Here is a 26,342-nt window from a genome sequence, read left to right as displayed (position 1 = left end):
TCTTTCCATGCTCAGCATACATTTTTTTGTATAGAGTGTCTGTGATTTTGTGTTAATAAACCATGATAAATATTTAGAATAATCCGTGCATTTTTCCAGCTGTATCAGTATATAGACAGGATGTACTCATTTCTGAGATTCTGATGCTGCTATTTCTGTTATATTAAATAGCTGTTACTTTTGATACAAATATAGAAAAGCCTTTTAAACCAATCACTTTCGCGCTGTATAAATGATGTCGCGTATCCTATCTAGGTAATGTTCCCGAGCAGAATTAATAATCAGCTTGCCACCACCAATTACTGAAAAAAACAACATGACACACTGTTGATTCACAGATGAGGAGGATAGTGACACAGGCATTTACAGGGTTAAATAACCTGTAGAAATCATTCATTTTTAAAACATTTGATAAGGTTAAGCAAACTGTACACACATTACAGTATAGAGAGGAAGAAAATCACAAAAACCCCTCTCCGGTTCTTTTTCATCTGGGTGGTTCTAGTGATTTATCTACTTTGGGTAATGGTGCGTAAAAGTGGTGGTTATCTCAGGGAAGAGGGGAGGAGGGAGCTCTTCCTTTACTGACGTCACAGGGAGAATTTAAAAGGGGGCTAAGGAGATCCCAGGAGCAGAAGCAGAAGTCGACACAGCAGGTTCTCATAGCCCTGTCTCTGCAATCAGCTCGAAGTTCCTGAAGACATGCAGTCCTGCCGAGTGCGCTGTGCCCTGACCCTGCTCTCCCTGGCCTTGGCTGTCAGCTCCATCTCTGCTGCACCCACAGACCCGAGACTTCGCCAGTTCCTCCAGAAATCACTGGCAGCAGCAGGAAAACAGGTAAGGAGCAATCCTCTGCCTTGTCTGACTTTGTAGAGTACTAATATTTACACTGAACTTTTTGTTTTGTTAGGTCTGAATAAAAATAGTTTTATGCATAGATATGTTGAACTTGATGGATCCAGGTCTTTTTTCAACCTATGTAACTATATATAAATGTGCGAATATTACAACAGGCGTAAAATGTCTACACCAGGACTCTATAGTTAGAATTGCTCAGGAATTAAATACCAGTATTCTGACATATTATGTGGGTGCATTTGCCCTGATGACTTAAATTAAACTATTAGCAAGGTAGCCAAGGTAGCCAAGGTATGGCTATGCTTATGTGTTTTTGAGTGTAGTTTTGTCACAAAACTAATCAAATCTTGATGCCAGCAAAGTCAGAGAATCCTGAAGTGTCATGCACATGTTGCGTATTTTCTCCTTGCAGATTTGGTGCAGAAAGTAATCTGAAGCATGACAATTCTTTCAGCCTGTGTTTTTTTGCAGCATTTTTGCTGCTTTTTCATGTGTTTTTTCATGTTTTTTTCAACTGCATTCAATGGGTGAAAAATACATGCAAAAATGCTGAAAGAATTAACATGTTGCAGATTACCCATGGAATTCAATTGAAAAAAGAATACAAAAAAACATAAAAAATGCAGGAAAAACACTGCAAAATGCGCATTTTTCCTTTGCATGGAGATACAGAAATGGTGCAGAAATGTCTACTCCAAATACTCAAGGTGTGCACATACCCTATTAGTCTATGGTTCCATGAGTTGGTCCGGGACCTGAGCCATCTGACATGCTGAAATCACCCAATGTAGCAACCTGAGGTGCGGAAACAACTGAGCTGTCTAGGGTGCTGATACTTCTGCTGTCCAAGGTGCTATCAAAGTTTAGATTGATGGAGCATCCCCAGTCCCTGCACTAAATTTCCATAGCTATCATCTATCTTCTTCTAGATTACTAAATATCTTATTTTTTGTACTGAATTGTATAAATATATATTTATTCTTAATACTATTAAGAATACATTTAGTAGTGGAGGAAGGTTAAATAATGAATGACCTACTGATGGTCTTCCATGATGATGTATATAACAAGCACCTTATATAACAGTGAAGAAATGTTGACAAGCACCTTGGACAGCTCTTACTGTTCACAGTGCAGATATAATGTTGTACCTTCGGTTTTCCTAATGTGGACTGACTGCTCGGAACATGTTTATATGAGAGAGGAGCTATCGACTCAGATGATATATACTACATTGCGGTTATATATCTCTATAACTCAATATTTATTTTTCATTTCTTAATAGGAGTTGGCCAAATATTTTTTGGCAGAATTGCTATCAGAACCATCACAGACAGACAATGAAGCCTTGGAATCAGACGACCTGCCCAGAGGAGCTGAGCAAGATGAAGTAAGGTTGGAACTTGAAAGGTCCGCAAACTCCAGTCCAGTTCTGGCCCCCAGAGAACGCAAAGCTGGCTGCAAGAACTTCTTCTGGAAAACGTTCACATCTTGTTAGCCTCCAACGACCTCTCCCTGCCATTTGGTCCTTTATTTTCCTACTCCTTAAATCCCAAAACAAAGCCTTTACCACAGGAGCCGAAGACTGTAAATACCACTCACAGTTATGGTGAATACTAATGTTAATTTGGAGTTGTTTAATAAAACTTTCAGTTGAAATTGTAAATTATTTGCTTGGGTCGTGATTTCTCAATAGTTCTAATATGCACTTTTCAATTCTCACAGATGTACTATTTTTAATTATTTGTTGCAATAAAGCGTGTTTCAAAGTACTCATTTATCCTTTGTCAGATCTTTTTTTCTCTTTCTAATGTTATTACTAAGTTTCGTAGGGTAGCACAGAAAAGTATAAATGCCATGGTATCAGTAGGTAAAGGAAGTTAACTCCTTCATACCAGGGAAGTATGCGGATGGTTGGACTGAACATCTTGCAAACTTATACTATTCAGTAAGAAGAAGCCAACAGTAATCAATTTACATTGTTTAAGTCAGTAGATGCTTTAATTCTCTCCTTTATCCCTAACATCAATGAAACAATGCAAATGATACCCAGTTATCTTTTTTCATGAAAAGCCCTCAGGCAAAAAAGAGTATAATGATATAATTGTTCTGCATAATATGTGGCTTGAACTTGTCTTTATTACACTTGTTCACTCATTGAATATAATGGTTGCTATTTAAAATGAAGTGACTTTGTGTAACCCTTCAGCTCCATTCCTGCAATGTGTATGTGGCAGTGAGACAGCTGGGTGCAACTGGGCGACTATGTAATCTATGAGCGACTATGCCGGCTTCAGATCATCAAGCCTTTATATCTATAGTAGCTGGAATTAGAAATGGATTTTTAACTATTTATGTTTATATAAATCCAGCAAACCTTAAGTGACGTTGCATTACTCATTGTCACTTTCGTATTTTATCTACTCGTACACAAAAGGCAGCCAGCAAAGTAAGTAGTCTTGACGTCTTAATTCTCCTCCTTTAGGCTGTAATATGTTACTGCCTCATATACTCCAGCTGCAGTAAGTTTGCAGTTGGGGGGATACATATATATATATATATATATATATATATATATATATATATATATATATACGTGTGTATATATATATATATATATATATACATATATATATATATATATATATATATATATATATATATATATATATACATATATATATATATATATATATATATATATATATATATATATATATATAATATATGTGTGTGTTGCATCTATATGCAAACAGAAATGGTCAGCATGGACAGAATAAGAATTAGTTAAACTATCTTCTCTCCTTTTTGAAGCTTTGAAGCTGCCTAGGAAGAAAAATTTAATATCGGCATTAGCAACCTTAATACAACACTGCCATTATTTTATTTTGTGTATATTTTTGATTTTTGACATTTTATATTATTTAACTTTAAACTGATTTTTTTTTCATTGTACTTCAGTGTATATTCACAATTCCTCCCTGCCAACATTTTTTATAGCTCTGTGTTCATTTAGCATTTTTATACTTATTACCATGCCACCCATACAGTGCAGGTGAAATCGGATTGTTTTTTGGTATGTCCTATTTATGATTTTGAGGGATTATCTAACATTTCTCTCATTTACTCGCATACGAAAGTGTCACTCCCAATATAAACCACAAGAACCAATTAATTTGTAGCTTTTCTCCAGCTAAGAAATTTCTACCCTTGTCTACATATCCCGGTAGAATATATTGATGTCATAGATGGGTTCTACTGGTCAGAACCTAACCAAATCAGGTGGAAAGAAAAATGGATGGGTTCTACTGGTTAAAACCTGGCACAACAAATGTAATAATATGCAATAGATGTGATGCTATTAAATTTTATTTATGCTGCAAAAACAGATAACCCCGTGGCCCGTACTGACGTTTCACCCCTTTTAGGAGCCTTCATCTGGGTTTGGCCCTGTGGGTATCTGTTGCAGAGGACAGTGAAATAAATTAACAGATGCTTGTGTGGCTGACAGCCCAGGAGCAGGGTACACAGTCCGGGTGTAGGAGGGCAATGGCATCAGTACGAGCCACTGGGTTATCTGTTTTTGCAGAATAAATAACATTTAATAGCATTATCAGATCTATTGCATATTTTTACATTTTTTGTGCTAGAGCTATTCTCTATACGTAGTACTTATTGCTCTTGAGCACCATTGATTTTCAGTGAGCAGAGCCTTAACTCTTCAATTACTGGTCAAAACCTAACCCAATCAGGTGGAGAGAAAAATTGATGGGGTTCACTGGTCAATCATAATCCAATTAGTTGGAGAGAAAAGTAAATGGCGTCTGCCGGTCAGAACCTAACCCAATCAGGTAGAGAGAAAATTAGTCTTGGTCTACCGATCAGAACCTAACCCAATCAGGTGGAGAAAAACAAATAGGGTTTACTGGTCAGAACATAACCCAATTATGTTGAGAGAAAAATAGATGAGGTCTACTGGTCAGAACTTAACCCAATCAAATGGAGAGAAAAATAGATGGGGTCTACTGGTGAGAACCTAATCCAATCAGGTGGAGAGAAAAATAGATGGGGTCTACTGGTCAGAACCTAACCCAATCAGGTGAAGAGAAGAATAGATGCAAATACTCTCTGTACAACTATTTTTTACGTGCAACGTTCCCTGGTGATTTTGCCTGAACAAAACCTTTTAGGAGCAAATGCCAATCTATGTGAATAGAGCCAATTTTTCGACTATTTATAAGAGGCAGTGTCAGTGCTCCTCGTCACTGTGCACAGTCACGAAACCATGCAACCTTGTCCCAATACATTTTTTCAGGGCGAGGGTTGGTAATTAGAGATAGGCAGTAAGTTTATGACTTATTTCCTTATTATGACCCTTTTCTGCTACTACAGTATAAACCTACATATACATCCAGTTAGTAAGCTTATTTCTTCCAGCAGTACAAAATGACACACAGCACTCACCCTTCTTATTTTAATCCATAAAAGTCCTCTTTATTTCCTAGTGTTAGGTTAACAAACAGCGCAGACAGTCTGTGATCATTTCCTCCCATGTTGTGCTTTCCCAAAGCTTTGAGAAAGCACCACATGGTGTGAAATGATCATAGGCTGTCTGTGTTGTTTATACCGCACCACAGTATGTGTAGGAAATAAAGAAGGACTTTTATGGATTAAAAGCAGACGGGTGAGTGCCGTAGATTGTTTTCTACTGACTGCTGCAATGGATTGATGCCTCTCTTTTAGAACACATTGCCCTATTGAAACTTTGCACTTCTGTCCGGGAGGCAAAAAAATAGAGCTGCTGATTTTTAAAAAGCAAGTTTATTTCTGCGTCTGGAGGCAAACTCCAGCTAAATAGAGGAAATACTAATCAACAAGTAAGCAGCCGACATGAATAATATGTATAAGAATAAATGCGGGGTTGTCATACTGATTCTCTTCTGCATGAGTCTAGTATATTATTAGAAGACTGGTCCTCCATGTCTGAAGCTTTACGACTACCAAAGAAAAAGCTGCAGTGTCCGGCTCCAGCGTCACACCAGCACTGTACATAGGAGGCCCAGCATGGGCTTTTCTCCCTTCCTCTATATTACATGTGGTCATGCTATAAAAGTCAATATATTATCTCCATAAGGATGGGGAGCGTTTCATTCAAGGCAAACTAAGCAATTCTTAGTAGGTTATTCTTTTCATTTAGAGTATTCCTATTTTTTCTATCATTCAGGAAAGCATTGTCTTTAATTTTGTACCTTTTCCTTGTTCTTAGGACCACAGTATTTTTTTTTATACTTTTTACTTCTTTGTGTGATCACTGGACCTAAAAATAACAGGGCAGTGAGGGAAACGTATACCTGCGTAAACAGTGTCACCTGAGCTGACAAGTGCCCACCACTAACCCTCACTGTGGGGGCCACTGTTCAGCTACAGGCAAATATTATATTAGCCTCAGTCACACATTTATCTGTACTTCTATGGAATAAATGCACTGGGTAGTTTGTGTAGTGAATGAGATGCTGCTTTTTTTCTGTACACAGTGACTAATGTAATGAAGTCAAATTCAGTTCATATTGGGGGGGTACGTGGCTCACTCCAGCATCAGGGCCCACCGGGAGATTCCCCTGCTCCCCTGTGGGCCAGTCCGAACCTGTGTGTAAAGAGCAGCTGTGATTACTAGTAGATCCAGAAAAAAAGCTGCCATTTCCCAGCATTGAGCAATTATTTCGTTACCTAGTTAATATGACTACAGTACGATGTACTTATATCTGGATGTAAGAGAGTGCGGGGATAACACGGTGTATGGCTGCCAATGATAGCACTCACACTTCTGCAGAGGCCTATATAACTTGTAGGTTACTCCATCAAAAAAAGCATGCAAAACTGGTTATAAAATGGGATCTGACACCAGGTTTTTGCCATCTAATATGACAGCTGAATGATGTAGAAACAGAGACCCTGATTCCAGTCATGTGTCAATTACTGTTTTATCAGCAGGAAATTATTACTAGAGAACTAGCAAACCTGCAGTCATGTAGTCCTCCATATTCATGTGCATAAAGTGCTGTTGGAGGGGTTAAACAGGGTTCAATATGCATAGAACTGCTAGATCTGCAGCAGATAAAACATTGTTTGTTTTTTTTTAAAACCGTAGCAAACAGCTCAGTAAGTGACACATCGCCAGAATCAGGGTCTCTGTCTCTACGTTATGCTGCTTTTAGGTGGGGGAGCAAAAACCTTGTGACAGATTCCCTTTAAGGCCACTTGCACACATTGAGTATTTGGTAAGTTGTTACCCCAGTATTTATTTGTAGCCAAAACCAGGAGTGGAACAATCAGAGGAAAAGTATAATAGAAACACGGCACCACTTCTGGATTTACCACCCACTCCTGGTTTTATCTAAGAAATATCCAGGTAAAATACTGACCGAATACTGAACATGTGAACGTGGCCTTATACTGGTGTTGTCATAATAGCAGTTGCTTTTGTATTTTAATTACTGTTTAAAGAAGCAGTTCTAAATTGTTTAATGTGATCTTACCTCCCTATGGTTTACCCTGTTTGGAGTTTCTGGCTCATATATGTAGAAATACGATAATGCTTTATTCCATGTTGATTTGTTAAAACGGTTCTACCATTTGTAATGTTTGTATATTGCTTCATATTACTATTATTAGTATAATAGATAACAAATGTTTTATTTATTGTATTTTTTTCAATGTGTGATATAAATGTTTATGGAAAGTACAGGAAAATTAGGGACGCACTGAAACTTTTAAACAATCTATATTGATACAGTATATATATTGTGTCTATATACAGTATATTCATGCCCTGGCCCGTCGTAAACTTGCACTTACAAAGCAAGACACCTTCCTTGTGAGTTCTTCTTTTACTGCTATCTATTGGGCATTATATCATGACTGGCTTATATATTGTACACACGCTCTGTACAGGAATAGGGAGAAACCACTAGGGGCGTAACTAGAATACATAGGGCAAAGTGAGAGAGTTCCGCAACCTAATGAGAGAAAACTAAAATACCAGAAGAGGTAGCAATAGTTAAATTTATAAATAATACCACCATATGTCAGAGAAAATAGTGGTGAAAACCAAAAAGCTACCAACTTGTTAATTCCCACAAAAGGTACAATGTTCTTACACCTGCATAGGCTCCATCAGCCTTCTGGCCCCTTAACAGTTGCTGGGTATTGTTACGCCCACGCCAAGCACGTTGTACTCTCTCCCAGGACATGGGATTAGTTGAAATCTGACTGCTTGATCCTTCTATTTCCAAATACCAATTTAAGATACCAAGGTAGAGTTTATCAACCACAAACCACAATTCTAAACTATCTTAAAACCAATTACTTTATTGAACAATTATGCTACAAACATAGTACATATACTAAATATACACACTCGAATCTACATGTACAAGTGGGAAAGAATATCAGGTGGGAATATCTGTCACACCTTACACTTCCCCTACCTGAATACGGGGGTCGGCGTCCTAATATCGAATGTTGAATGTGTATATTTATTATATGTACTATGTTTGTAGCATAATTGTTCAATAAAGTTGATTTTAAGGTAGTTTATAATTGTGGTTTGTGGTTGATCCTTCTATTTCCCAAATCTGCCATCTGTGGAGACTATAAGGGGCACTTTGCACACTACGACATCGCAGGTGCGATGTCGGTGGGGTCAAATTGAAAGTGACGCACATCCGGCGTCGCTCTCGACATCGTAGTGTGTAAATCCTTTATGATACGATTAACGAGCGCAAAAGCGTTGTTATCGTATCATCGGTGTAGCGTCGGTCATTTCCATTAATTGGGAAATCCCGATGTTACGATGTTGTTCCTCGTTCCTGCGGCAGCATACATCGCTGTGTGTGAAACCGCAGGAGCGAGGAACATCTCCTACCTGCATCCTGCGGCTCACGCTGGCTATGCGGAAGGAAGGAGGTGGGCGGGATGTTTACGTCCCGCTCATCTCCGCCCCTCCGCTTCTATTGGCCGCCTGCCATGTGACGTCGCTATGATGCCGCACGACCCGCCCCCTTAATAAGGAGGCGGTTCGCCAGCCAGAGCGACGTCGCAGGGCAGGTGAGTGCATGTGAAGCTGCCGTAGCGATAATGTTCGCTACGGCAGCTATCACAATGATATCGCAGCTGCGACGGGGGCGGGGACTATCGCGCTCGGCATCACAAGCATCGGCTTGTGTAGCAAAGTGCCCCTAAGTCCCTTCATACATTATATGGGCAGGTTCGAATGACATTAATCCAATGTTATTGACCAATTTGTTTGTCATGGGGAGTAGACATTAGGTGCTGAAGTCTTGAGTTGATCTTACTTATCTAATTGTCCTAGTTAGTAATGAATAGGTTTTACCACATTTACATTCTCAGTAGAGATCTAAGGCTACATGATCATGTTAATATATTCCTTACATTCGAGCATACTAAATAGGAAACTAGTAATGATTTTTCATTCATTGGGATCTTTGTCCATTCATGCTTTCATGAATATATTATTTATCAAATTATCTACACCATTATTTCAGAAAAAAGCAGCCTGATGATTGGTTCAGTTTTGTACTTCAGTTTCTGGCTTATTTTATACATCTAATATTGGAACTTTCTTATGTAGTAGGACCTCATTGATATATCTACTCGCAACTATATTGGAAATGGTCTTCTAAACAGAATGAAGATAGTAAGTATGCAAAGTATATGACAGAAATCTGTCAGAAAATCGGGTAAAGGATGAAGGTTGGACTTTAGCCTGAGTTTCCGCATTCAGGTTTTTGGATATAGTTTTTGAAGTTAAAACCATTAATGGATTTTCTAAACTCTTTAATTACCAGGTATGAAACATCCTTGTGGACCATCTTTTTTTTTCTTTTTTTTTTCTCTCCATCATCAGCATCTATATTTTTTTCTTTTTAATTTTTACTGATGTGGCTATATGAGGTTTTATGCAGGGCAAATTGTATTATTTGTCAGCACTGTATTGGGATACATATTAATTACTGTGTAATTGTATCATTTTTATCACAAAAATGTAGAAAAAAACAATATTTTGTCAAGTTTTTTATAATACTGTTTATTGTTCATGTTTCACACCAAATAACCTGCTTAATGAATTCTCCAGGTTATTATGGTCATGTAAATAAATAATATGTGAGGCTTTCCTGTTTTATTTTTTTTGTTATATACCGTATTTTTCGGACCATAAGACGCACTTTTTTTCCTCCAAATTTGGGAGGAAAGTGTGGGATGCGTCTTATGGTCTGAAGCTGCGGGGTAGGGAGCTGTGGGGAGTCAGCGCTATGCAGTGGGATCACAGGAGGCAGGGAGGGTCGCTGCTGCAGGAAGCCGGTGCTGGAGAAACCACGTGTGCCCGCTGCTTAAAGTCAGTGAATATTCATTAGCTGCACCCCGCCCACCTCTCTCTGCAGTCAGCGGGGGTGAGGAGCAGCAAATCAATAGTTTAATGTAAACAGCGGTCACACGTGGGTTCTCCAGCCCCCGGCTTCCTGCAGCGGCTGGGGAGACTGTGTGTCCGCTGTGTAGGAGGCAGGAGCAGGGTGCCGCTGCAGTCATATCTGGCCCGGGCGGAAGTGCAGATCACTGCAGTGTCCGGGCCAGAGCACGGCATACCTTCACAGCACAGCCGCAGTCTTTGTGCTGAGGGCTCACATTACTTTCACTTTGATCCTGCTGCCTTTACACTAGAAACAGTCTCCTGTAGCTGACAAGGACCTACAGTGATGTAATGCAGAGGGGTGGGCCAGAGCAGCACAGAACAGCACAGTGCCCGCCTCTTCATTACATCACTGCAGGTCCTTCAGATATGTGGGACTTTGTAATGCCAGGACCAAACTGAAGCATGGTGAGCAGCACAACAGTAAAAGTAAGGCAATAAATAATATATAAAGGCATTACTGTACACCTGGATGGGGTTGGATCATATACATATACATACATACACATTATATATATATATATATATATATATATATATATATATATATATATATATATATATATATATATATATATCTTTACACACACATACACACACGCACACACACACACTATATAACTATATACACACACACACACACACAATCCAGATTGGAGGATCACACACATAATGATGGGGAACATACATATTCCACGATGGGGGCCATGTATACAAGGTACCCAGAAAGGAGGATATGAGGACAGAATTTGGGGATATTATTACCTCAGTAACACTGTCAGCAGTAAAATAACAGTGTGTCATGACCACATTCTTTTACTTTAATTTTATTTTTTTCTATTTTTTCCTCCTCTAAAACAAGGGTGCGTCTTATAGTCCGGTGCGTCTTATAGTCCGAAAAATACGGTAGTATATATGTAATATTTTCTATTTAAATAATTGGATTTTTCAGGATTTTTTTTGCAATGGGGCCTTTTTCTTTCATATCCTTTTTGGCAGATCTTTTATGCACGTACTGTATATATATATTTTTGTATCATTTTCATATGAAGAAATCATAAAAAATCTTTGAGGGACTTTTTTTTCATTCCACATTTTTTCACTGTAACTGGAGCATCTATAACAACCCCAATTACAAGGAAAAAACAGCACCTTGGATGGACACAAGTCATTGCCTGAGCTGATCTGGGTCCGCTACATCTCAGCAGCTCTACTATCTGGTAATCCTACAGAAACCTCGACTCAATACATGGTGTTATTTAGTATACACCGTTGTTCTGTTTTTGCCCCAAAGTCTCCAGCTATGTCTGTTATTGACCTGCTCCAGCTAGATTGAAGAAGTTTAATCCCGAGCTGTAAATTTACAATAAAGCGGCATTAGTGCCCAGGACCAAGCGGCATAAATTTCTGGCACTTGTTCATTATCAGGTTAAACTCAGATCATCTGTAAAGAAATGTCTAGAATTCTCTTCCCCTTTAATCCATTTCTACCTTTTGGCTTCAAACATTGCATAAAAATCTTAAACGTGTGAATGCAGCTTTTAAGTGTTTCATTGCATTTATTACTAATTGTATCCAATTAACTTGACTCCATTAATTGATAGATCTGCACTGTCGTGAACTAATGTGTTTCTTTGACATAGATGTTGCCTACATTTTGGATAGAACATATTGACTGTTGCTTTATCAAGGACACAAGGTTGGGAAAGGATCACAGATACAGCACCTGGCGTAAGGGTATGTGCGCACGTTGCTTTTTACCTGCTTTTTACCTGCTTTTTTGCTGCTTTTTCTTCTGCGCTGTTTAATGCCAAAATGGATGTGTTCTTCTGTTCAAGCAAAGTCTATGGGAATTTGGGTTTCTTGTTCACACTATGTTGTTCAAAATGCTGCCTTTTTGTGGCAGAACGTTGGTCAAAAACTCAGCTTTGCAGTGCAAAACCCAAATGGCAAAAACAATTGACATGTTGCTTCTTTGAAAAGCTGAGTTTTTGACCAACGTTCTGCCACAAAAAGGCAGCATTTTGAACAACATAGTGTGAACAAGAAACCCAAATTCCCATAGACTTTGCTTGAATAGAAAAACACATCCATTTTGGCATTAAACAGCGCAGAAGAAAAAGCAGCAAAAAAGCAGGTAAAAAGCAGGTAAAAAGCAACGTGCGCACATACCCTCAAAGTCCTTTAGGCAGACATATTGGTGCAGCCTGTGCAGCCGCACAGGGGCCCAAATCGCTAGGGGGCCCATTTCTACCTCCAGAGCAGCTGACATTGGACATTTTTATAAGCTTTTGGACTGCAAAGAGCTCCTATATTGTTCTTGCACAGGGCACTTTTCTGTCTTTTTCCACCAGTGGGTGAAAGTATATATAGCCAGATATTCAGAGGTTAATACACATTCATGACAGATTGTCAGAGAATGCTCAGGTGCAGTGTAATGATGAACGGCTCAGCATGATATTGCACAGATGGAATTAAAAAGGGATTAGTGTAGTCCAATAGCTTGCTTTGTCATTTCAGTACAACACAGCACCTTAGGGATGTGTTGGTGCAAGAAATTCTCAGCAACAGTATGAAGCAGACAAATCTGCAGCAACTAGATAATTCTCTCAACGTGGACCAAAATCTCCCAGGAAAATTTTCAGTGTAAATTCACGCCATTTGTTTACATCTATGTGCGAAGAAATCCTAAAAGATCTCTGGGGAACAATTTTTTGGTTTATTGTGCAATTTTTTAACTGTAACTGGGGAATTTATTTCATCCCCAATTATAGAGAAAAACGTCTCCTTACAATATTATTCCAATGCTAAAAAAAAAAAGAAGAAACTGTATGTTTTGTGAAATGACCAGATCCTGGTCCTAGGTGAGACGTGACCATCTCACAAGATATAAAGAACAGCATCGCCGGTAAATAAAAAATAGATCTGTTACTAAAAAAGCAGCATAAGTAGAATAAAAACAGTTAAACTGAAACAGCTCAGACATGGTCCACATATGCTTACTGCTCTAACCAAAAGGCCTGAAACTCAAACATACTGTACTAACACAGACAGCCATATGGTAGCAGTTCCTTGCAGACACACTTCAACCTTCAAAACCCTTACCAAGATCAGTGGTTTTATCACACACAGGAATCCAGCTTTACTATGACTGGAAAAGTGGGAACTTAACTACTGAGGGAGCAAGTCATCAAGACCAAACTCCACTTAATGAATTAGGCAAGACGCGTGGTGGCTTGTGTTGCCATGAGCACCTAACCGCAAACCATACCCCTGCTTATATACTGAAGGACAAGTCATCAAGATCGAACGTCATTTAATGAATCAGGCAAAACACATAGTGGCTTGTACCGTCATGTGCACCTAACCACAAATCTTAATTTTGTGGGACTAAGATTTATGACACAGCAAATGCAGTCGCTCATCATGAATTTGCCACCACTCTCAGTCACGCCCTCATCCCATATTTGCCATATTTTAGAGCCATATTTTTAAAATATTTTGATTCCACTCTTCCTATTTCATTGTGTCTCCACCTACATATACAGTGGGGATATAAGTATTTGATACACAGCTGATTTTGCAAGTTTTCCCACCTACAAAGATTGGAGAGTTCTGTAATATTTATCGTAGGTATGTTAGGGTGAACTCTTAATCACGGTTCACGTGTCACCTACTGCCTGACCTAATTAATGAGGATCAAGTGCGTCCTTGAAAAATGGCATTAGACATTCACATTCAGATGTTCATCTTTCCTCGATCAAAGGTGGCCCAAAACAGAAAGTTCTTTATTAGTACCTAGGAAAGGGGCATGGTCAGCTCTTCAGTGGGCATGCCCGGCTGTGTCTATTGGTCATTGGGTTGACAAATGTGTTAGTACATGAGGTGATTGGTGGGCGCCATCGTAGGCAGCTCTATGACATAATCTGGGCAGATCTGTGGGGATGCTGAGGGGTGGGTCTGTGACATCATTGGGCGGATCAATGGGGATGCTGATGGGCAGATCCATGACATCATCGGGGCCGATCCATGGGTGTGTGTGTTACACTAGCTTATTTATAGAGAATCGATTTCATTGAACACACTTCCCACAATCGCCTATGTCCAGATGTTAATTAAGTATTTGATGGAAAGGCCGTCCTTAACAGGTATACTTCAACTGTGACAGAATAAAGAAAAAAAAAATCCAGAAAATCACATTTTAAGATTTTTAAATAATTAATTTGCATTTTGTTGCATGAAATAAGTATTTGATACATTAGAAAAACAGAGCTTAATATTTGGTACAAAAACCTATGTTTGCAATTATAGAGGTCAGTTCTTGACCAAGTTTGTACACACTGCAGCAGGGATTTTGGCCCACCCCTCTATACAGATCTTCTCCATATCTTTCAGGTTTTGGGGTTGTCGCTAGGAAACATTGATTTTCAGCTCCCTCCTAAGATTTTCTATTGGGTCCAGGTCTAGAGACTGGTTAGGCCACTGCAGAACTTTGAAATACTTCTTACGGAGCTACTCCTTAGTTGCATTGGTTGGGTGTTTCGAGTCATTGTCATGCTGGAAGACACAGCTATGACCCAGCTTCATTGCTCTTACTGAGAAAAGGAGGTTGTTGCCCAATATCTTGTGATACATCCTCCTTTCAATATGGTGCAGTTGTCCTGTCCCCTTTTCAGGAAAGCACCCCTAAAGTATGATGTTTACACCTCTATGCTTCACAGTTGGGACAATGTTCTTGGGGTTGTACTTCTTCTTCCAAGCATGGCGAATAGAGATGATATCCAAAAGTTCTATTTTGGGATCATCTAACCACATGACCTTATTCCCATGCTTCCTCTGGATCATGCAGATGGTCATTGGTGAATTTCAAAGAAGCGTGGACATGTGATGCCATGATCAGGGAGACCTTGCCTGCCTTGCAGGAGTTTAATCCATGATGTCATAGTTTTAGTAACTATGGAAACTATGGTCCCAGCTCTCTTCAGGTCATTGACCAAGTCCTCCTGTGTAGTTCTAGGCTGATTCCTGACCTTTCTCAGAATTATTCTTTGCCCATGGGGCTAGATCTTGTATGGAGCCCCTGACTGAGTAAGATTGACAGTCATCTTATGTTTCTTCCATTTTCTAATAATTGCGCTAACAGTTGCGGCCTTTTCACCAATCTGCTTACCTATTGTCCAGTAGCCCATCCCAGCCTTGTACAGGTCTACAATGTTGTCCCTATATGGAGATAAGGTATGCACACCAGTGACTATGCAAGGGGAATACATTAAATAGCAGAAACTGCTGTGTGAATACTGACATGAAAAATTCAATAGCTATATGTAAGAATGAAATAGGAAAAATGGAACCTGCATTACTGCCATGAATATATGAATAAAGAGAAATTTAGCTACTGAATTGATCAATGCAATAGAGCCCCAACACTACGCCAAAGTATTTCTCTACGTCCCTAGCTTGTGTGTGTCCTCTCATGCAGTTAAAAAAACTTACCGTGTATGGGAAGCTGAGACCCAGGCTATATATACGATGTGGATTGGCAATAGGTGTGTATGGGGAGGGTTCACAAACGAAAAACTACTAACAAATAAGGAATAACGTTTGGAACACCATTCTATGTCTGAACTGGGTGCAAAAACCTAAATAGCTAAATTTCTCTTTATTCATATATTCATGGCAGTAATGCAGGTTCCATTTTTCCCATTTCATTCTTACATATAGCTATTGAATTTTTCATGTCAGTGTTCACACAGCAGTTTCTGCTATTACATGTATTCCCCTTGCATAGTCACTGGTGTGCATACCTTATCTCCATATAGTGATTTTTTTTAGGTTTTTGCACCCAGTTCAGACATAGAATGGAGTTCCAAACGTTATTCCTTATTTACAATTTTGTCCCTGGTGTCCTTAGACAGCCCTTTGGTCTTAGCCATGGTGGAGAAGTTGGAGTGTGATTGTGTGGACATGTGTCTTTTACATAGGTAACAAGTTCAAACAGGTGCAATTAATACAGGCAATGAGAACAGAGTAAGAGGGCTTCTTAGGCTACTTTCACACATCCGGTTTGAGCACTGCGGCTCAATCCGGCTGTGAAAACTATGCAACGGATGCGGCGAAAACACCGCATCCTTTGCATAAGTTTTTACATGCGGCCCGTCCGTTTTTTTCCGGTTGCGGCATGCTACTGAGCATGCGCAGTGGAAAAAAACGCATGCGGCGGCCGGATGCGTTTTTTTTCCGCATCGCGCCGCATCCGGCCTCCATAGGCATGCATTGAAAAATGCGCCGCAGCGGCCGGATGCGGCGCGATGCGGTGTTTTTTGCCGGAGCAAAAAACGTTGCAGGGAACGTTCGATCCGGCCGCGGCATCGGCTAAATCTGCCGCATGCGGCAAAAACCGGACCGAACGCAAGCCCCTGTGGCACAATACGGAACTAATGTAAGTCTATGCAAAAAAAACCGCAACCGGCGTTACAAAAGCCGGTTGCGGTTTTTCTGCAGAACGCCGTATTGTGCCGCAGAGCAAAAATCCGGATGTGTGAAAGTACCCTTATAGAAAAAAACAACAGGTCTGTGAGAGTCTGAATTCTTGCTGGTTGGTGGATGATCAAATACTTATTTCATGCAATAAATACAAATGAATTATTTAAAAATCATACAATGTGATTTTCTGGAGGGTTTTTTTGGATTCTGTTGGTTACAGATGAAGTGCACCTATGATAAAAATTACAGACCTCTCCATTCTTTGTAGATGGGAAAACTTGCAAAATTGACAGAGTATCAAATACTTATTTTCCCCACTGTACATGTTTAAAATGTTTTTGTATGTTAATAATAAAGCAACATGTTTATAAATTATTAATGGTATGTGTTGTATTTATAGGTTTTGTAATTGCATTCTTTTCTTTTCTATAACCAATATACTTGATTTACCCTTGGCTTGGAGGCTTTTGACAAGGCAATAAGTTTTTATTTTTGCACTGCTAGGTCTACAATAGTAGTTTTATCAAAATGACAGTGCACATCCCAGTAAGTGACACATCGCTAGAATTAGGATCTCTGCCACTACATCATGCTGCTTTTAGATTACATAGCAAAAACCCTTTAAATAAATAATTCTAGAATAATTACATTATTTGTAACTGGATAATGATGATCCAGATATTGAAAGCTGGAGAACACAAAATATCATAGCCTAAATATGGAAACAATTACTAAAAATTAATTGAATAAGTTAGTAATAGAGACGAGAGAATCTATTGTCATACTTCAACAACTACTTCTCCTTCTCCGTCACACTGTCAGATATTTAAGCCTGATTGCGGGGCCAGGAACTAAATATATGCGCCTATTCATTTGCTTTTATGTCAACTCACCTCTCGCTATGTCAAGTTGCTGGTAGTGCAGGCACTGCCATATTACTTAGTGAATTGAAATGCTCTTTTGGAGATGATGGGTATGCACACATCCTTAGGCCTGAAACACACATCCGTGAAACACGTGCGTGTTTGGTCCGTTTCCGTGTATACTGGAGACACGGCCAAACGTGCACCAATGTTACTATATCTCAGCGGTTACAATTGCGTTTTTGGTTATGTCCGTGAGTCCGTCTCCGTGATGCGTTTTTTGGTCCGTGTCTCACGCCAGCATGTCCGTTTTCTGCACGCAACACGCAGCACGGACCCAATGAAAGTCAATGGGTCTGTGCGCACGTCCGAGTGACACGGATGCATCTCTGTTTGCTCCCTGTACGTTTTGTGCTTTTTTCATGTGATGTTGGTCTTTTTTCTTTTTCTGTTTCGTTCTCTCCCTCAGCCCGTCGGTCGGTCTCTATGTCTGTCGGTCGGTCTCTCTGTCTTATCTGTCCCTCTAGCTGTCTGTCGGTCAGTTCCCCCTCTCTCTCATACTTACCGTTCCCCGATCTCCGGCGCGGCGCTGCACGGCTGTTATAATAACTCCGGCGGCTTTTACTATTTTGAAAAAGCCGGCCGCCCATTAATCAATCTCGTATTCCCTGCTTTCCCCGCCCACCGGCGCCTGTGATTGGTTGCAGTCACACACGCCCACCACGCTGAGTAACAGCTGTCTCACTGCACCCAATCACAGCAGCCGGTGGGCGTGTCTATACTGTGCAGTGAAATAAATAAATAAATAATTTAAAAAAACGGCGTGCGGTCCCCCCCCCATTTTAATACCAGCCAGATAAAGCCATATGGCTGAAGGCTGGTATTCTCAGGATGGGGAGCCCCACGTTATGGGGAGCCCCCCACCCTAACAATATCAGTCAGCAGCCGCCCAGAATTGCCGCATACATTATATGCGACAGTTCTGGGGCTGTACCCGGCTCTTCCCGATTTGCCCTGGTGCGTTGGCAAATCGGGGTAATAAAGAGTTATTGGCAGCCCATAGCTGCCAATAAGTCCTAGATTAATCATGTCAGGCGTCTCCCCGAGATTCCTTCCATGATTAATCTGTAAATTACAGTAAAAAAACACACACACCCGAAAAATCCTTTATTAGAAATAAAAAACACAAACAAATTCCCTCATTACCAATTTATTAACCCCGACAAACCCTCCATGTCCGGCGTAATCCACGGACTCCAGCGTCGCTTCTAGCTCTGCTGCATGGAGGTGACAGGAGCAGCAGAAGACACCGCCGCTCCGGTCACCTCCACGCAGCTAATGAGATGAGTAGCGCGATCAGCTGCTGGCAGTCAGGTAACTCACGGCCACCGCTGGATCCAGCGGTGGCCGCGGGTAACCTCAGTGACAGCAGCTGATCGCGCTACTCATCTCATTAGCTGCGTGGAGGTGACCGGAGCGGCGGTGTCTTCTGCTGCTCCTGTCACCTCCATGCAGCAGAGCTAGAAGCGACACTGGAGTCCGTGGATTACGCCGGACATGGAGCGCTTTGTCGGGGTAAATAAATTGGTAATGAGGGAATTTGTTTGTGGTTTTTATTTCTAATAAAGGATTTTTCGGGTGTGTGTGTTTTTTACTGTCACTTACAGATTAATCATGGAAGGAATCTCAGGGAGACGCCTGACATGATTAATCTAGGACTTATTGGCAGCTATGGGCTGCCAATAACTCCTTATTACCCCGATTTGCCAACGCACCAGGGTAAATCGGGAAGAGCCGGGTACAGTCCCAGAACTGTCGCATCTAATGTATGCGGCAGCATGGTAGGCGTGTGTGACTGCAACCAATCACAGGCGCCGGTGGGCGGGGAAAGCAGGGAATACGAGATTGTTTAATGAGCCGCCGGCTTTTTCAAATTAGAAAAAGCCGCCGGAACAGTGTGAACGCCGTGCAGCGCCGGTGATCGGGGAACGGTGAGTATGAGAGAGGGGGGGACACTTCAGTCACTCGGGGGATTAGCGGTCACCGGTGAATCCTTCACAGGTGACCGCTAATCATTACACGGCACAAAGACAGAGCCGCGGCATGAGAATGAAGTCGGGTGAAGTTCATTTCACACGGACAACACACACACATGTCAGTTATTTCACTCACGCACACACGGACATTCCACACGCACATACGGCTAGCATACGGGATACACACGCAGGCCACACATACCATAAAAACGGACCTAAAAAATGGAAAACGGACCCGAAAAACGGCCCGTTTTACACGGACGTGGTTTTCACGGATGTGTGGCGGAGCCCTTACAGAGAAATATTAAGCCCCATTATTACTCACAGAAAAGGGTGCCTATACTTTGCTCGCAGATGCAGGAAAACCTGAGCCGCTGACTGGTCTTGTCATTGAGTTTAAATTGCACTGCACTGTCAACACATGGAGTAGCAATTATGGACAAGGAGAAAACATGTATTTCATGTATGGTATATGCTGAAATATACCACAGCAACTAGGACAGGTGATGCATGGTTGGGCACTAGGTTTGGTTTCAACATAAAGCATCAATTTTCCACCTTCTTTTAAGGGGGCTTTACACGCTACGATATCGTTAATGTTTTATCGTCGGGGTCACGTTGTTAGTGACGCACATCCGGCGTCATTAACGATATCGCAACGTGTGACACTTAGCAGCGACCTTAAGCGACCTCAAAAATGGTGAAAATCGTTCACCATGGAGAGGTCATCCCAAAACCAAAAATCGGTAATGGTTGTTTATCGGTGTTGTTCCTCGTTCCTGTGGCAGCACACATCGCTGTGTGTGACACCGCAGGAGCGAGGAACGTCTCCTTACCTGCCGCCGGCTGCAATGCGGAAGGGAGGAGGTGGGCGGGATGTTACGCCCCGCTCATCTCCGGCCCTCCGCTTTGATTGGCCGGCCGCTAAGTGACGTCGCTGTGATGCTGAACGTCCCTCCCCTTTGAGGGAGGGATTGTTCGGCAGTCACAGCGACGCTGCCGACCAGGTAAGTGCGTGTGACGCTGCCGTAGCGATAATGTTCCCTGCGGCAGCGATCACACAATATCGCACACACGACGGGGGCGGGTGCTTACGTGCTCGATATCGCTAGCAATTGCTAGCGATATCGTAGTGTGTAAAGCCCACTTTAGAGCTAAACCACATACTATTCAATGGTCATCAGCACTTTCCCAGCAGCAAAAGGGCACCACATTGCACTCACTCCCTGCCCTCTGTCACTTCTTCCTTGTGAGTTTACGAGCTCTAGACACACTTTATCACTCACGCTGGAGATTACAGATTGCTGAATCACGTCAGTGAGAAAAACATACACTGTTACAATTTACCTGTATTCCCAATAACCACTCGTCCGATTTCAATGCTCGTGTGAGCGTGCCCTTAAGTTTGAGTGTTACCATCTGAGAGAAACAGAAAGGATCAAGTTTTTTCTCAGATGACAACCTAGTTGAATCCATTTTTTTTTCATTGAAGCAGACAGACTGTTATGACTGAACCCTACCACTCACACATGACATAACAAACCAAGAAATGTGTTAAACGTGCAATCCATAGGTCACTATTCAGACTAGGAGAAGCCCTAAATCTGACCATGGTTTGTCCCTGCCTGACCATGGTGGTTGGAAACCTAAGAATACGCAAAGGCGCCTCACTCAACGTTGGCTGACCCTGAGTGTGCTGAACTGTGCCCTCAACTATAAACAGACTGCCGGAACCTTTTGTATCCATTGATACTTAGCAATGCATTAATTTTAAAATTGATGAAACTTGAATGGAGCTCTGAAGTACAAAGTACGTCATTTGTGTTTCCTCCATTTTACAGATGATAATAGGACTTGCTCTGTGTCTCACAGACCAGAGACATGGATACATTTTTAAAATGGATGTGTCCATGGATCAATGAAACTATGTGCTGTCCAGGAATTAAAAACACTGACATTTAGAATTGTATTTACATTATAGAGCTTGAAAGGGTGTAGGAGACCCCTGAATTTACATACACCCTTTCAGGGCAGTTTTAGGCTTTGCAGTGCCTTTGATTCCCAGCTAATCAATTTGCCACAAGTCAATTTTTTTGGAGAAATTCAGTGAAGGTTCACTCATCTCTAGTTAGAACCGAGTTGGCAATGCCTCTGTAAACATGCAATTTTCCACAGCAGTTTTGAAGCTTTACGGCTGATTATGAGATTTATCCTATCCATTTCATTGCATTTCATTTCATTGCTATCTGGTTACTAGGTTCCCTCTGTTCAGCCAGCAGGAGGGATTTTACAGGCTATGATTTTGTTAGACACAACTTGCAGATTTTCTAGATGAAACACAGTATTTAATTACCATAAATCTGCTGAAGGTTTTTTTCTTTATGTAAGTGCACATAAGAGACTACGGATGGATGAGTTATAGGGAAATCATTATTACATACGATAAACAAAAATAGTAAGGATAGTAGAGATAGAAAAATGCCAGGAGGCATGGATATTATACATGCTGGAATTCAATAATTTGGACAAATTGTCTTATTAAATTATTATACATATATTTCACTCACATAAACTAGCCGGCTCCATACCCCTTGTTGGTCGGCAGCTACTAAAGAGACAGAAAGACAGAGAGAAAGAGAGAGATAGAAAGAGAGAGATAGAAAGAGAAAGAGTAAAATAGAGAGAAAGAGAGAAAGAGAGAGAGAGAGAAAGAGAGAAAGAGACAAAGATAAAGAGAGAAAGAGAGAGAGAGGAGAGAGAGAAAAAGAGAGAGAGAGAGAGAAAGAGAGAGAGAGAAAGAGAGAAAGAGAAAGAGGAGAGAGAGAAAGAGAGAGAGAGAAAGAGAGAAAGAGAGAGAGAAAGAGAGGAGAGAGAGAAAGAGAGAGATAGAAAGAGAGAGAGAGAAAGAGAGGAGAGAGAAAGAGAGAGATAGAAAGAGAGGAGAGAGAAAGAGAGAGATAGAAAGAGAGAGAGAGAGGAAGAGAGAAAGAGAGAGAGAGAGGAAGAGAGAAAGAGAGAGAGAAAGAGAGAGAGAGAAAGATAGAGAGGAGAGAGAAAGAGAGAAAGAGAGAGAGGGAGAAAGAGAGAAAGAGAGAGAGAGGAGAGAGAAAGAGAGGAGAGAGAAAGAGAGAGATAGAAAGAGAGAGAGAGGAAGAGAGAAAGAGAGAAAGAGAGAGAGAAAGAGAGAGAGAAAGAGAGAGAGAGAGAGAAAGAGAGAGAGGAGAGAGAAAGAGAGAGAGGAGAGAGAAAGAGAGAAAGAGAGAGAGAGAGAGAGAGAGAGAGAGAGGAGAGAGAGAAAGAGAGAGAGAGAGAAAGAGATGCTATTTCACTCATGTAAAAATCTCTCATGTTAAATAGTCACTGTCATTTTAAAAATATAAAATCAATTGTACAAGTGATTAAAAAAACTTTGTAATATAGAGCGGGTGAAATAAGTATTGAATACATCAGAAATTTTCTAAGTAAATAATATACTCCTAAAGGTGCTATTCACATGATGTCAGAAACAACTCATCCAAACCACACAGGCAAAGAAATCAAATCATAGCTGTCCATAGATATAATTATATATAGTTAGATCATGGAGATCATGGGGGTTCCTGCGCTGTACCCAGTGATCTCCACTGGGTCTCCTGCAGATGTTCCAGCTGAGACCTGGATCTCACTGCTAGGAGTGGTGCCTGCACTGCTCCCATTAGTTTAACCCCCTGAATCTCCTGCGATGAATGCAATTGCAACATTCAGGAGGCAATGAGAGGGATCGCTTACCTCTCCCTGGTGATCAGGTCCCTGTAATGTTATCACAGGGACCTGATAGCTGCCATCGCAACCCTCGGTTGTCACCATGACGACTCTGGGTTACTGAACTACGGTGATCCTCACACACCTAGCCAGATGCATGGTGTATGAGGTGAAGTGTCAGTGCTGTGAGTGCAGCACTGACAGAAATAATCCACTGCAGTGATTGAGCACGAGCACTGCAGTGGATTAGATCAAACACATGAAAAAATGCTGAAAGAATTGACCTGCAGCAGATGTTTTCTGCACCAAAATCTGCAAGGAAAAAAAAATCTGCAACACGTGCATAGCAATTCAGGATTCTCATAGACAGTGCTGGGATACATTTTTCCTTGCAGTATTGATTAAAATCTGCAAGAAAAGAAATGCATGAAAAAACACAATAAAAACACTGCGTGGTCACACAGCCTAAGGCCTCTGCCACACTCACGTGTAAAAAACGTACGTTTGGTGTAGTCCGTTTTTTGTGTCCGTGTTCCGTATTTGCAGTCCGTTTTTCCCCTCCGTGTGGTGTCCGTATGCATATCGTGTGTCATACGTGTGTACGTGTGTGCGTTTTCCTGTGCGTGAAATACGTCGTGTGTGTTCCGTGTGCAGTCCGTTTTTTGTGCGTGTTTCACATGTTTCACACATTGAGATAATGGTGATTACTTGGAATTAAATGACACATAGGTGTATGTGATTAGGACATAAATATAAGTTAACTATAAACTGTTTCCTGCTTGTATTATGCCTTGGAGCACCTATGTGTTGAGACAAAATAGTGGCAATGCCATTATCCACGGAGGCCTTAGTGTTTTTATGTTGGATTATATCTCGTCGTTTTGGCGTTAGACGGCACATGTTGCATTATGATAATGTAAGAAGAACCAGATTGTGGGTGCATCCACTAATGATGATGCGGCCTATGCATGGTCATTTCCATACTTTATTTTTTGAGTTAAGGAATTTCCCAGATAAGTTTTTTTCATACTGCCGGTTGTCAGTTGAGAGTTTTGATTACTTACTAAATATTTTACGACCTCATTTGCAACATCAGGACACTTGGATGCGGCTTTCCATTTCCCCAGAGGAGAGATTTATGGTGACTCTGAGGTAATATATTTTTTATTTTTGTAATTTGTGTAAATGTGTTATTTTTCACAGTGAAATGTGTAATTGATCTTTATTGATGTAATCACATTTTTGATTCAATGTTTGTGTTTTCTTATGATTGTTTTAATTTAAAAAAACATAGTGTTAATTGTAAATCATTGTTTGTCTTGTTTTCATAGATTCTTGGCGACTGGTCAATCTTTTAGTGCTTTACATTTTGATTTTTTGTTGGGGCGATCAACCATTGCCGTTATAGTACGTCACACATGCGACATGATATGGCAACATTTAAAAGAACAAATGATGCCTCAGCCAAACAGAGAAGATTGGTTGAAAATCTCTAAGGGCTTCAAGGACTCTGTTGACTTTCCTAACTGCATAGGAGCTTTGGATGGCAAGCATTTCAGAGTAAAAAAGCCACCAAACTCTGGGTCACGTTATTTCAATTTTCATAAGTTTTTTTCCGTTGTTATTTTGGCATTGGTTGACACAGAATACCGATTTATTTATGCAGACATTGGGGCCTATGGTAGTGCCTCAGATGCCCGTATTTTCCGTTCCTCAAGATTAGCCCAACGCCTGCAAGAAAATTCATTATTGATCCCCCCTCCAGTTGCCCTACCTGGTACATCTGGACCGTTGGCACCATATGTGATGGTAGCAGATGCAGGATTTGCATTATCCAAACATGTTATGCGACCATATCCAAGGAGATCCATTGATGACAGGAAACAGTACTTTAATAATCGGCTAACTAAAGCAAGACGTTATGTGGAGTGTGCATTTGGTATTTTAGCTAACAAATGGCGCATTTATCAGACAACGATTCAGTTGCAGCCAACCTTTGTCACATCTGTACTCAAGGCTACCATAGTGCTTCACAATTACTGTCGGATACATGAAGGAGGAACTTATGTGGATGATGAATTTCAGATAAACCATGTTGTTAATCCCACAGGTGAACCTATGTCTCATAATTCCGTGACATCTGGTTTACAAATTAGAAATTTATTTACTGATTACTTTAATTGTTTTGATGAGACTAATAATAGTGATGATTGTTAAGAATGTGATGGTTTTGTGTTGATAAAAATATAATTTTTTTTTATTATAGGAACTTGGTTAAATTTTCTCAACATCTAAGAGCTTAAATCAAACTAGTATTAAAGGGCAAATGCGTTAATCATAAACTGACATTTCTGTTAGCAACATGGTTTTCTGAATGTTGTATGTATGTGTATGTACATTTCTGTGTTACTATCATGTGTTAGGAAACTTAGTTTAAACTTACAACATTAATAATGTTAATCGTCTATTGAAAAAATGCAATATTATTAATAAATATCAATAATAAACATGTTTCTTTTCTTCAAAAACAGAATGTTTTATTAAGAATAAGCATATTAATCCATAAAGTAAGGATGTTATTTTTTCACATCCACATTAAAAATGTACATATTGTTCATCTTGTGTTAAATTTTTCTAAATGTAAATTTTTATGGTATTCTTCATAACATACAAAATATACTTTACATACAAGAGTAATTGTAAAGAAAATGTGTGCATTGCTTACAATGTTGAAAAATGTCGGGCAATAAAGTTGCTATCATGTTGGACATTGTCAAAGACCAAAAAATTGTAAACTGTGTTTTCAGAATATTAGAAATAATCTAACCATCAAATTGGTTTGGTAAAAATGTGTTAATAAATTTCCAAAAATAA

The 26,342-nt window shown here is 40.3% G+C and overlaps 1 protein-coding gene across 1 annotated transcript; it reads left to right on the top strand.

The window, feature by feature from the left end:
* Positions 1 to 617: 617 nt before the first annotated feature.
* Positions 618 to 2,630, top strand: SST (somatostatin). Its single transcript, XM_075338513.1, has 2 exons — positions 618 to 837; positions 2,144 to 2,630. The coding sequence occupies exons 1-2, from the start codon at positions 703 to 705 to the stop codon at positions 2,354 to 2,356; spliced, it is 348 nt and encodes a 115-aa protein (XP_075194628.1). The 5' UTR covers positions 618 to 702; the 3' UTR covers positions 2,357 to 2,630.
* Positions 2,631 to 26,342: the final 23,712 nt, after the last annotated feature.

This window comes from Anomaloglossus baeobatrachus, chromosome 3 (assembly GCF_048569485.1).
Source record: "Anomaloglossus baeobatrachus isolate aAnoBae1 chromosome 3, aAnoBae1.hap1, whole genome shotgun sequence".
Taxonomy (NCBI): domain Eukaryota; kingdom Metazoa; phylum Chordata; class Amphibia; order Anura; family Aromobatidae; genus Anomaloglossus; species Anomaloglossus baeobatrachus.
The sequence above is the reverse complement of the archived record's forward strand: the minus strand, read 5'-3'. Positions and strand labels throughout refer to the sequence as shown.